Source organism: Haliaeetus leucocephalus, unplaced genomic scaffold (genome assembly GCF_000737465.1).
Source record: "Haliaeetus leucocephalus isolate CR32 unplaced genomic scaffold, Haliaeetus_leucocephalus-4.0 Scaffold373, whole genome shotgun sequence".
Lineage (NCBI taxonomy): Eukaryota > Metazoa > Chordata > Aves > Accipitriformes > Accipitridae > Haliaeetus > Haliaeetus leucocephalus.
Window position 1 is genome coordinate 3,305,776 of NW_010972809.1, and position 12,035 is coordinate 3,317,810.

General features: G+C 44.7%; 1 protein-coding gene across 1 annotated transcript in view; it reads left to right on the plus strand.

Annotated features, from left to right (window-relative positions):
• The first annotated feature begins 11,670 nt into the window (after positions 1–11,670).
• Positions 11,671–12,035, plus strand: part of GMPR (guanosine monophosphate reductase) — a 43,895-nt gene continuing 43,530 nt past the window's right edge. The window contains exon 1 of the mRNA XM_010573179.1: positions 11,671–11,875. Within this exon, the coding sequence (XP_010571481.1) occupies positions 11,789–11,875 (87 nt within the window). The 5' untranslated portion in view covers positions 11,671–11,788. The remainder of the gene's footprint in view (positions 11,876–12,035) is intronic.

A 12,035-nucleotide genomic window follows, 5' to 3' on the forward strand; every position in this document is an offset into this window, starting at 1 on the left:
GGCAAACCTGAATGAGAACAAGGAGTGAGCTAAGATCTCCTTCACCTGATTAAGTGATGCCTGGAAGTGTTTCAACGACGCTGTAGGAATTTTTAAGTAGCAGCCATATATACTTGTCAAGATTGCTTCATGACAAAAAACAATGCCAAGATTTCTGATCTGCCTGCCACTGAAATAAAATTTTACTCATTCAAAGGCACTTGATCAATTATAAATATAAGGCCTACATCCTTCAGAAGAGCTATACCAGCTGAGGTTTAGCCTGTATTTCCCAGGATCTGGAGTCCCATTTTGTCCTTTGACTATCTACCGGTTCCTAATAATTTCCTCAGTCTGTAGGCTTGCTGCAACAGGAGTGTTTGTGATGTGTAGTTTTTGTATGTATGTACTCTGTATATGTTTTTGTCCCTATTGTTCACTAAAACACAAATTTAAACCCACATTATGCTCCAACATCAGAGGCAAGGGAAGGGAAGAAGGCTTCAGCTGTAGCATGGAGAAGCTGTATAAAGTCTTGGATGTATTTGCCCTCCAGCCAAGCCCACCACCACATACCCCATCGCATCCTGCAATGCTGTCATGGGCCACCGCTGGGCAGAGAAGCCTGTGGCAAGCCCCCTCCTGGAAAGGGCTGTTGCATGAGATGGCTCACTGGGAGCCAGGAGCAGCTGAGCTTTGAGTGTGTCATGGCACTTTCCCTGCCCTCTGGCTTGCGCTCCCCATGGTAGCAGGGGCATGGTGCTCCTCTCCAGCATAGTAAGTGGAAACTGCCTCCTCCCTTCAAAAACAATTGGTACATAACCCATCATCCCTCCATTACCCTTCTCCTCTGCCACCCAGTTCAACTCCCAAGTTCATCTGATCAGCTGGTTAGATTTTCCTTTTTTTTTTTTTAAACCACACTTGAGCCAGCAAATTTAAACCTAGGGATTAATTTTTTTTTTCATAATCTAGAGTGACCAGGAAGACAAATAAGCTGTGGCCTCCATATTGTTGTCATTCAAGAGGGTATTAACATTGTACGCTGTTCCCCCCTTCCACCTCACAGCTGTGTGCAGCCCTGCTCAGCTGTGATTCAGAAACAGACTCAGACTCCTCTCTATTAAATAAGAAAATTATCAGCATTTTATCATGTTCTTTTCCCCAGACTTCCTGTTAGTAGCCAACTAAGAAAAGAGACAGGGCGGGGGGAAGTGAGAGGGGGGTCTTAACATTGCAGAAGTAGAAATCAGCTTTCATAATGACGTCTGATGGCCCAATAATTGATACAATCTCTTAATCCATACACTCTTGTCATGGCAATTAGATCTGTAGTCTAAGCATTTCTGGACTTTTTGCCAGGAAAGAATTGGGAAATTAATGAAGGCAAATTAATTATTTGTCCCCATGGTTTCTGATGTAAGAATACAGCTGTTCTTTACGAGCATAATTCATTATTAATGTCTCCCAAAGCTCAGCTCAGATACATGCCCATGTTCTTCACATGCCACATTTCTGTTCTGATTAAATATCAAATGGTTTTTAAATATCAAAATGGTTTTGCATTTCTGAAATCTGTGCTGAGTTGTGGGAAAAGAAAAACAAGGACTCCTTTTGATCATACACACATGAGTTTTACATGATGACACCATCATTGGCTCGTGTAGAAGTAGTCCCAGTTTACACTTAGGTAAGCGAGGGAAGCTTGATTCTATGCCACGGACTATACCAGTCTGCTACACCACAGCCCAAATGTAGGCTTAGGGAAGTAACTGGGAGTAAAGATAGACCTTTTTGCCAAATTGGGCACCAGACACAGTAATTCAAGTGGATCAATTTCAAAGATCAGGAAATCAAATGTTTATAGCCATTTATTTATTCCTGTCTTTTTCCCCACATGACAATGTAGCCCCACACATCTCATTTAACAAATTCCACAAGACTTGTTTGCCTGACCCCAAAGGGACACTGCAAACTCATCGATTTTCTTTACAAGTTATTGCTCTGGTGAGCGATATATTACCACCTGACAGAGTGTGTCGGGGTGAAAAGAAGTAGCCCACAGTTGAATGCAAAAGGGTTCAGAAACAAGGGAGCAAAAATAATTGAGCTAAAATAATTGAGGAATGAAAGGGGGGGAGGGGGGTGGTGAGGAAATGCCCCACCATGTTCTGCCTTTACCATCTGAGCTCTCTAAGGGCCAATTGTGCAGCCTTGGGAGGGTGCCATGGCAGCACATGAGAAAGAGCAGGGAGCAGCAATGCGGCCACAGCTGGGAGCGGCTCGCCTGCTCAGCTGTATTTACTGAGGGACTGGCTGCAGCTCTAATACAGTGGGGTCAAGTAAGGGGACTGCAGAGAAGGCAAGGGGCTGCTGGCCCTGTAGCTTAATGAGGCTAATTATTCCCTTTCCCACAGAGCTGAGCAGAAGGGCTCAGAAAAGCAATTGTGTTTTGCCTCTTTCTTTCCGAGCAGAGAATGAGGTGCTGCTTAGGTAGCCTGGAGAAGCTGATTATTGCTTTCCTCACAGCGCTCTGCCTAAAGAGGAAGAGCCTTTGCCATCTAAACACAGTGGAAGGAAGAAAGAAAGACACAGGACTCAGAAGTCCAAAGAAATACCCCTATGCTGGTCCTTTTTGCTCAGGATACAGGATCAGCACAGACTTTACAATGTACTGCAGGTGAACTGACATGGCAAATGGGAAATGGGACTTGAATGAAATCCAGAGGATTAGACTGAAGCAAGGAAACTCACGGGAAATTGTTAGAGAAGCTATTGAGGACAATAAGAAGAAAGAGGCATTTGGTAGTAGGAGAGTCAATTGTGTGCCTGGAGAATAGCCATCCTTTTGTAAGGACGGAGCTAACAGAACAGTGATTATGACTGTGCCCGAAGCAAACGTTCATGGTATTACTCAGATGTTTGACAATTTAGTCAGGGGAGCTCAAGATGAGAGTAAAACCTATTAGCACTGTGTGTGCTGCAGAAAAAAGGGAATGAATGGTATCTTATATTTATATCACACCTTTCATCCTGAAGGATCCCAAAGCACTCTGCAAATCACGTATGGAAGTGACTTCTGCCTTTGCTGAAATATGGACGACAGGGGTGAAACATGCCAACTCTTTAAACATCAGAAACCAGCACTGCTGCACAGCAGCTCAGGAAAAAACGCGAGACAGGTAGGCACAAATCAAAACACAAAATAATAATTTGCTAGGCAAGGATGTGGAATAACGGACCAAAAATATGCACTATTTTAGGAAGTCTTCATTATACTAATGCAAAAAGACTGTAATCAGGATCCATGCCTTACTGACTCTGGGTGCTGCACACACACTGTGACAAATAATGGTCTTGCTCCACAGAGTTTCCCAGCAAAGGCACTACATATGAGACTAAAATCCAAGTAAAGAAGTAATCTTGAATTTAGCCCCTTGTTCTCCTACCAGAACAAAATCACTTAAATTCCTTTGAATTTTCTTAACAGAATGCATATATCTATGTACCACTTCTAATGATGTATTTCATTTTAGTTTATTCCTGGATATATTTTTTTAAACACATGTGTTTAAAGGAGGAGAGAACAGATGAAGAGGATCTGCTTTCTTCCTAAAAAGGAGGAGGACAATTCATGAGGTTTGATCCATCAGTTTCATGTCATATTTGTCCTATTCAATTACTGAAGTATCATGGGCACCCAAACTGCATGTTAGGTATAAGCCACTAGCTACAGATGTGCAGTTCCTGTAGCTTCACATGCTAATAATCTTCACTTTTTAAACAGCCTTGCAAAACTAGTGCATATTTTACAAGCTCAGGCATTAAATTTTCCCTTCCCATTTTATCATAATGATGTACGAGAATATTTAGCAAGGTTTTATTTGCTGTGGGAAAGAGAGGCAGCATTTTCTAGGTCATTTTAAGAATTTCTTTAGGCAGTGAGGAATTACGGGTAAAAAAGGCATAGTGGTGACAAGTGAGTTGATGTTAATCATAATCCCTATGTAGGTGTCTTTATGAAAAAGTGTGGGACAGCTGATAAATGCAGCAGCTTTTATCTACATCCCATTAAACTCTTAAAATGCAATAAAGGTCCAAGCCAATCTTGTTTTCTATTTCCCCATGTTAAGATGCAAATTAACACAAGTTCTGCGGAAGCAAAACTCCCTGGCCAAAGCGTACAAGGCATTTAAAGTTGTGGGAAATGTAATTTTGAACACGAAAGGCATAAAAACCTCATACTTATTGAAATTAAAACTGGAAAATTCCACTTCTATTTATTAATTGCAATAATTAAAGAAAGCGCTTAATACAGTTCTAACATTTTGTAGTATCAGCAACATGGGGTTTTTTTGCCTGTAGATGGTGCAGTAGGGCAGCAAAGTCACTGAGTTTTTCTTTAAATAAAGATTAAATAGGGTTTGAAAGCTAGTCATTACCAGATGTTCATAGTTTAGAAACATTTGTCGAGTTTAAAATTTGTAGCAAGATTTCCACCCAACACAAAAATGTCAAGGAAAGTCCAGAAAATAAAGAAAATGCTGTTTGGTTATATAATGGGTTTTTTTAATTAATGATGTGCTTTTCATTTCTTTCATATAGCAATGGCAGTGTGCTTATTCAAACAGGCTTTGGGCACCAATCCAAAAAAAACCCCCACAATTACCAGGGTTAAAAGAGGCAATGTCCTGACCCTTCTCCATAAGCAGGAAATGGACTTTCAGGACCTTAGTCTGTCTTACACCCGAGGGACTGACCAAATCAATGGTGTTAAGCGCAAGAGAACTTTTTTTTTTTTTTAAATTTTCTGTGTTAACCACCTTGATCCTGAGTAACACAAACTCAGGGATAAACCTACAACTCACTAATTCCACAAGAAATAGGTTAACATGAAAGCAGCAGCATGTTGATACAGCTACATTAAAAAAAAAAAATTAAAAAGTTAAGAGGCAAACAGCAATATTAGTATTTGCACTGCCCCAGTAGTGCTGTGACTGCTCTATTGCATACCGTAAAATCAGCTGCTGGTCAGAAAAACACTTGTGCAGAATTGCTTTTTGAATCTAGTATTATCGTCTCTCTACATGAGCAGGTTGAATTGACAATGGATTCTTGGGAGTTTCTAGGCTAGAAATGATGGATGAATTTCAGGTGCAAGCTTGCATCCAAGTTTGAATGCAAACACTGGGGAGAGGAGGGGGTACGGCCAGACCCAGTAGAGTCTGGCTTGTAATGTTGTGAAACTCATGTGCTGTCATGACAGTAGGTGATTTGCTGACAAAAAAAATCATCAGCTGGTATGCAGGCAACACCCGAAGTTCATTTTTGCTGAGTTCTTCTCAGTCCAAAGCCTTCTGCAGTTGTGCACTATTGCTTTTTTTATTTATTTGGAAATATAATTCCTTATTTACTGAGGCAGTTTTGCTGCCTCACTTGCATTGCTGTTTAGTCCAGTATCTTTTGGAAAATCCTGGTAAATCAGCTTATGTCCAGTCAAGACAAAAGACCTCCATCCCCTCAATCTGAGATGGGGCGGCCAAATAGGCAGGCTGTCTAAGGATTTTAGAGGACAACAGATGCCAAAACATGGGCATGCATGAGACTCCAGGGCCAAAGCAAGATTCAGAAGGAGGAAGACCCAGGAGAGGCCCTAAAAATGGCCACCCCTCCCAAAAGAAATCCAAGAAGCCATGAATGCCACACCAAGGAACTTTTTCAGAGATGTAAGGAAAAAGAATAAATAGGGTCTATTGTCAGAGAGCCCCTTCCCTACGGAGCTTTGTGGTGTTGTGGATAACCACACTGGGTGCAGCTAGGAAGAGGATGATGAAGAAGTGACTTTGCGGGCCTGCAGACAATGTGTATACCACACACAGACAAAACCTCACAAAAGCAGAGGAGGACCTTGAACACAGAGCATGACATGGAGCTCTGCCAGGCTGAACATACCCTGAGATGAGAGCTGAGAACTCCTTTTTGGGTTCAGTACCAACCCTAAAAGTGACCCTCTGTATGACTTCAGCCATGAAGGCTTACAACTCAAGGCCAAATTTCACCATGTTTTGATGGTAACAGATCCTAATGATGCTAATGGGAGTGACTCTATTGTATTTGCTGTCTGAAGTCAACTTGCTGCAAGTGCCAAATCAATGAAGGCTATGGCACTTTGCCACTTGTCTCTGATGAGTTTACTCCACAGCCTATTTCTCCCTATAGTGGTATTAAGTAGGCACAACTCCACTGAAGCCAGTAGTTTTACTGCTATAAAGCCAATGTGAGATCATAATCAGAGTTCTGATGTGTAACTTCAATAGGATTTTGCTTCATCCCTGAATTTGTCTTTTCATGCCTTTCTCTTATGTAAATGAGCTTTAACAATGCTTATGACTATCAAACAAAGTATTTAATTACTGGAATTTTTAAAGCCCCTTGAGATCTTGGAAGGGAAGATACTCTGTAACGACAAAGTAATGTACAGAACCACTGAATCACAGGGTGGCTGAGGTTGGTAGGGACCTCTCAAGATTATGTAGTCCAACCCCTGCTCAAGCAGGGTCAGCCAAGGCAGGTTGCCCAGGTCCGTGTCTGGTCAGGTTTTGAACATCTCCAAGGACAGAGACTCCACAACCTCTCTGGGCAACCTGTGCCAGTGTTCCGCCACCCTGACAGGGAAAAAAAGTGTTTTCTTATGTTCAGATGGAATTTCATGTGTTTCAGTTTGTGCTTGTTGCTTCTCATTCTGCCTGTGGGCACCACTGAGGAGGGGCTGGCTCTGTACACAAAGCTCTGTAGCAGCAACAGAATACCTGTTACATCTTGTGAGATGGCTTAAAATTTCCATGGAGAGAATCTCACTTTCTTTTATAGTATGTGGGACTTGGATGTAATTTACAGAAATATCAGTTCATAATGGATAGTATATAACAGGTTTTGTTCCATTTAAATAAAATCTACAGACCTTTTCAATAACAGCAAAGTCCTGTAGCAAACTAAACTGGACCAGTGCATGGCCATAAGCTCTACCCTGCGATGGTCCATACTCTTTAATCAGTGTCACGCTCCCTTGGACAACCCAGACGACTAGCACTCCACCAGGTAGTCTGAGGATAGTTCAGGGAACAGCATCAGACTGTTTCCAATATGCAGTCTGAGTGAAACCCCTTGAAGCTCACATATGGCATCTAAATGGATGCTACGTGTGAGCAACACTCTGTCCTTTGCCTTGCAGGGACAGAGATTGAGCTTGGTCCATTTTATTTATCAGCACAGAGAGACTCTAAACATATTTCATAAGCCAAGGAAGGTCAGAGTCTCAATTATTCATTGCTGTGATTACTTATAATTAGCATTTGAAATCTGTTGAAATCAAATGGGAATGGATACTGTCACTCCTAAGTAAACTGTGCCTTGAATGAGAGGTTGTCCTACTGAATTCAGTGTGGGCCTGGGATTCAGCTTATGATTAGTGGTCTACCCTAAGACCTTTGAATTTAGTGAAAATACTTATAGCGTACGAGTCTCTTCATAACAAGTGATCTTCACGCATGTGGCTGAAGTCTGCTTGACACAGCTGTGTAAGTCAGGGGTGTCAGCCCCACTCCTCCCATTTCTGGTGGCTATCAAGGCCAGCAAAAGCCCTAGTGTAGATGCTGTAATACTAGTGATAGTTCAGAGAAACCCCCTTATCTCCACAACCAAAAGAAATCTTCTGCTTGCATTTGCAGCGTTTGCCGAGTTAGGTCTCTTGATCCATCTACTGGGAAAAGCTATTCAGTGTAGACAAGGCCCAGATTCAAACAGGACACTAAAAGTGATTTAAATTTCTCATAAGGAAAACAAGGCTCTTTTCCCAAACATACTGCTTCTCCTTAACAGTGAAAGATCTTCGTTGCACATGTCCTGCAGCATGTTGTTCTTTCCAGATACAGGATTTTGCTGGGAAGTTGTGACACACAGTTTGCAGGAGCACTTGCCAGCTGAGCAATGCTTTCACTACTGCTCACCACACTCCTTAAACATGCATGCTAATTATATTACAGGCTCTCTGTATGGAGCTATATGAAGCTATAGTGTTTTCCTAGGAGCCACAGTGAAGGAGTCAGCATGTGCCTTCAGTTGTGTCAGCTGTGCATCTGCTGAGTTTCTGCTGATAAATAATGACAACCTCATTAAGCATTCACCCTAGAGGTGTTTCTGGTGCTCAGAAGTGCTCATACTTTAAGGTTATCACTGAATGTCTTTTTCAGCACCAAGGAGTTGGTTAGGAAAGTGTTCTTATTTAAATTAGAAGAAAACTGAGCATGGATAAAAAGGGGTGTTTTTAATGCCTCATACAATTAACATGATACACCACAAATGGCCGACCTCCAGCTGAACTTCATGTCACTGATCATAACCCTTTAAGCACAGAAGTTCAGTCAGTTTTCAGTCCACTTCATTGTCCTGTTAGCTAGTTTGCACTTCAATTTGTCTATGAAGATGTTACAGGAGTCTGCCAAAAGCCTTGCCAAAGTCAAAATAAACAACATCCATTGCTCTCCCCTCATCCACCAAACTAGCCATTTCATCGTAGAAGGTAATCAGCTTAGCTGAGCATGATTTTGTCTTCATAAATTCATGCCAACTACTTCCAGTCACCTCCTTGTCCTTCATGCACTTGGAAGTGGTTTCCAGGATTATTTGCTCCATCACTTTCCCAGGCATCGAAGTGAGGCTGACTGGCCTACAGTTCCCTGGTACTTCCTCCTTCTTGCTCTTCTGAAGGAGAGGACTGATATTTGCTTTTCCTAGTCCTCGGGAAGCCTTGCCTCTTTCCCCCCTGCAGCCTGACCCTGCTCTTCTGAGGGTAAGTCTTCATTGCTCCTGACTTTCCCATGGGTCTCAGAGGCCTGGGATTCCTGAGGTAAATCTTACCAGAGAAGACCAAGGTGAAGATGCCAGTGAGTACCTCTGCCTCTTCCATGTCTTTTGTCACCAAATCCCATTGGTGAACTCATTTTTATTATGAAATACAGCAGCATTTACAATGATATTAACAGGATGAAAATCACAAGGACAACAATAACTCTTAGATAAGCATAGGCTGAAGTCAGATAGATACTTCTTGAGACATGGTAATAACTATTTGCATTATTATGACCACTTCTTCGTCTTCTCACAAACACCAAGTGCAGGAAACTGTTGGAAGACCTATGAAGCTACAGTGGCATTGCTCTTTTCAGCTATAGTGACTGGTAAGTTCTCTTCTGAGTGCATTGTTCCATCTGGTTTTAAGTATAAATACAAAACAATGAAGTAGAGAAAAGAACAGCTCTGAAAGAAAGCAGCTGGAATAATTTACATATGCTAATTTCTGAAATCAGTGATAGCTCATTTGCACTTGCAGGATAAATACCAAAACTGCATACAGCCTAGCTGAACAGCTCTTTCTTCCATAGCACAAAAAGATAATATGGGATCACTGCAGGTGTACAGAGGAATAGCAAAGATACCTAATGAGGTGATCTTCATTTCTGGCTATGATCTTAATGTAACTACTGATCATGTCCTTTCTGGTGTTCATACTTCAGAAAGGACACTGAAAAAGACAGAGGTGGTTCAGCAACCCATTTTAATTTATTGTTAAAGTTGCCACTGTTGGTACGTGTACATGGGGAAAATATTGGGTATTAGTAGATACTGTAATCTGCAGAAAAATAGCACGGTGAGTTCTGTGAGTGGAAACTAAAAGTAAAATACTGGAAACAAGAAACAGCATCAGGCATGGATTTTCTGGGGCTTACAAGTATCACTGCTAGCCTCCATCTCCTACTCCTCACAACAGTGCTGACCTTTTGCATTCACAGTGCAGCGCAGTGGCTTCTTTCTTTCTTCCCAGCATCACATGCCTGCCATGAGGGCAAAGAGAAGACATGGTGCCAGGCACAGACAGAAGGCATTTGTTTTTTCTCCATTCTTAATCCTCTGCTACAGGCATGCCACTTTCACAGAACCCATTCTCATCAGTACTCTCTGCTCCGGAACAAAATGTTAATTTATTACTGAACAGTAAATGGTGGGAGATGTGGCTATCTGAAGGATAAATGTTAGTAGTTCTGTTATATTGTTGAATCCAGTGGAGAAACCACCAAGTGAATGGCCTCTGTTATGCAGATGAGACTAATTATAAAGAGCTCTGTTTCACCTGAATATTTCTGTGGGAAATACCCACAGTGGCAAGGCTCTCCTGGAACATCACCTGGAGTTCTGAAGGCTTCCTGGAAGCCAGATCCAAGGCCTCTCAACCAGGACATTCAAAACTGCAAGCACTCAAATACCCTGCCTGCTGTGTAAAGCCCAGGCCTCATGCTTGGCGATACTGAATTATCTGGGACACTCGGGCAAAGATGTGTACAAGAGCTCTGCTGGAGGCAGGGTGTTGACCAGATGCATGCAACTTTCAGATAAAGAAGACAGCACTACCGCATCCTGCAATGTGTCTGAGGAAGGGAAGCCAGCCATGATCCTCCTGTGCTTTGGTTTTCGGTCACTGACAAGGCTTAGCTCATGTGTCTTCCAAAGAAGTCTGAATCTTATAACCCACTGACTTCATAATTAAACAGACTTTAAGGCTCAAAACTCCTGTGAAAGCCATCTCATATGATACCTGATCACCTTGCATCGATCTGTGTGCCAGCAGATGTAGATGGACCCAGCACACGTAATTCTGTTGCCATGGGGGTTTTGCGACTGCATGTTGAACAGTGGCTAGCCATTGAAAATGGATCATAGTCACAAATTGGGTTCCTCTATGCTACGGAGGGCAGAAAAGAAGCTCCCTGTTACTTCTCTACGTGGACTAAAAAAGGAAACTACTGCGCAGAAGCAACTTCAGGTGGCCGGTGCTGTGACCGCTCTCCTATGACCAACCAGCTGCACGTTTCTCAACGTTTCTAACGCCGAAACCGCCCTTTGCTCTGTAGTCAGCTGCGGAACCAGCTCGGAGGGTCCCAGGAGCAGGGCAACACTCGGTTTTACCAGAAAGATGACGGGCAGGGAGGGGGCCAGGCTTGGGCTCAGAGCGGAGCGCCCCGGAACGTCGGATTTCCACCAGAGCCCGGGGAGACCTTTTAGAAGGCCCAGGCTGGCCTTTTGTAAGGCCGGAGGCACAAAAGTTTGGGCCGTGCGGCAGCCGCCCTAAAAAACGGCGGGGAGCGCCGGCAGCCCTCATCGGTGCGGCCGCCTCAGGGCCGCCCCCGCGCCGGGCGGCGGTTGGTCGCCAACCGTCGGTCCGCAACCGTCGCCCGGGGAGAGGGGGCGGGCAAGATGTCGGCTCAGCGCCTCAGCGGCCGCCCGTCGCCGGCGGGCTCCCACACCCGGCCGCTCGGTCACATGGAGGCGCCATTTCCTCTGCCCTTGCTTTGCCCTTAAGGCCGCCCTGCTGCTGCTGCCGCCGCCGATACCCGCGCTTCGCCCCGCACCGGGCGGCTGCCGGCGGGCGCCGCGTCCCCGTCTCCCCCCCCCCAACCCACAGAACGCCCAGCCCGGCGGAGAAGCTGGGGGGGTGGCTACGGCGGGAGAAGGGGCAGGGGAGGGGGCGGCCGGCTACTCAGCTAAAAACAACCCTCTCCTAATAAAGCGATGGGGCCCGGGCCGCGGCGCCGCGCTCCCCGCGCCCTATAAATACGCTCCGTGCGCGGCCCGCAGGCTTTGGCCGGCGCGGCTCTGCAGGCGGCGCGGTGCAGCCGAGCGGAGCGAGAGCGCAGCGGGGCCGGCGCTGCTGCCGCCGCCGCCGCCAGGAGAGCCCGGGCCCCCGCACCCCAGCAAGATGCCCCGGGTAGACGCAGACCTCAAACTGGACTTTAAAGATGTCCTGCTCAGACCTAAAAGAAGCAGCCTCAAAAGCAGATCAGAGGTGGGGGCATTCAAAGCCAGCATGCTTTTTCTCTGCGTTCTCAGCGCCTAACTTCCTTACCCCGTCCTTCCCTCCCTGCTTTATTTTTATTCCCCAGTCTAACGTAGCAATGCCCTCCCCCATCGAAACGCCTTTTACGTGGCGGGGGGGGGGGGGGGGG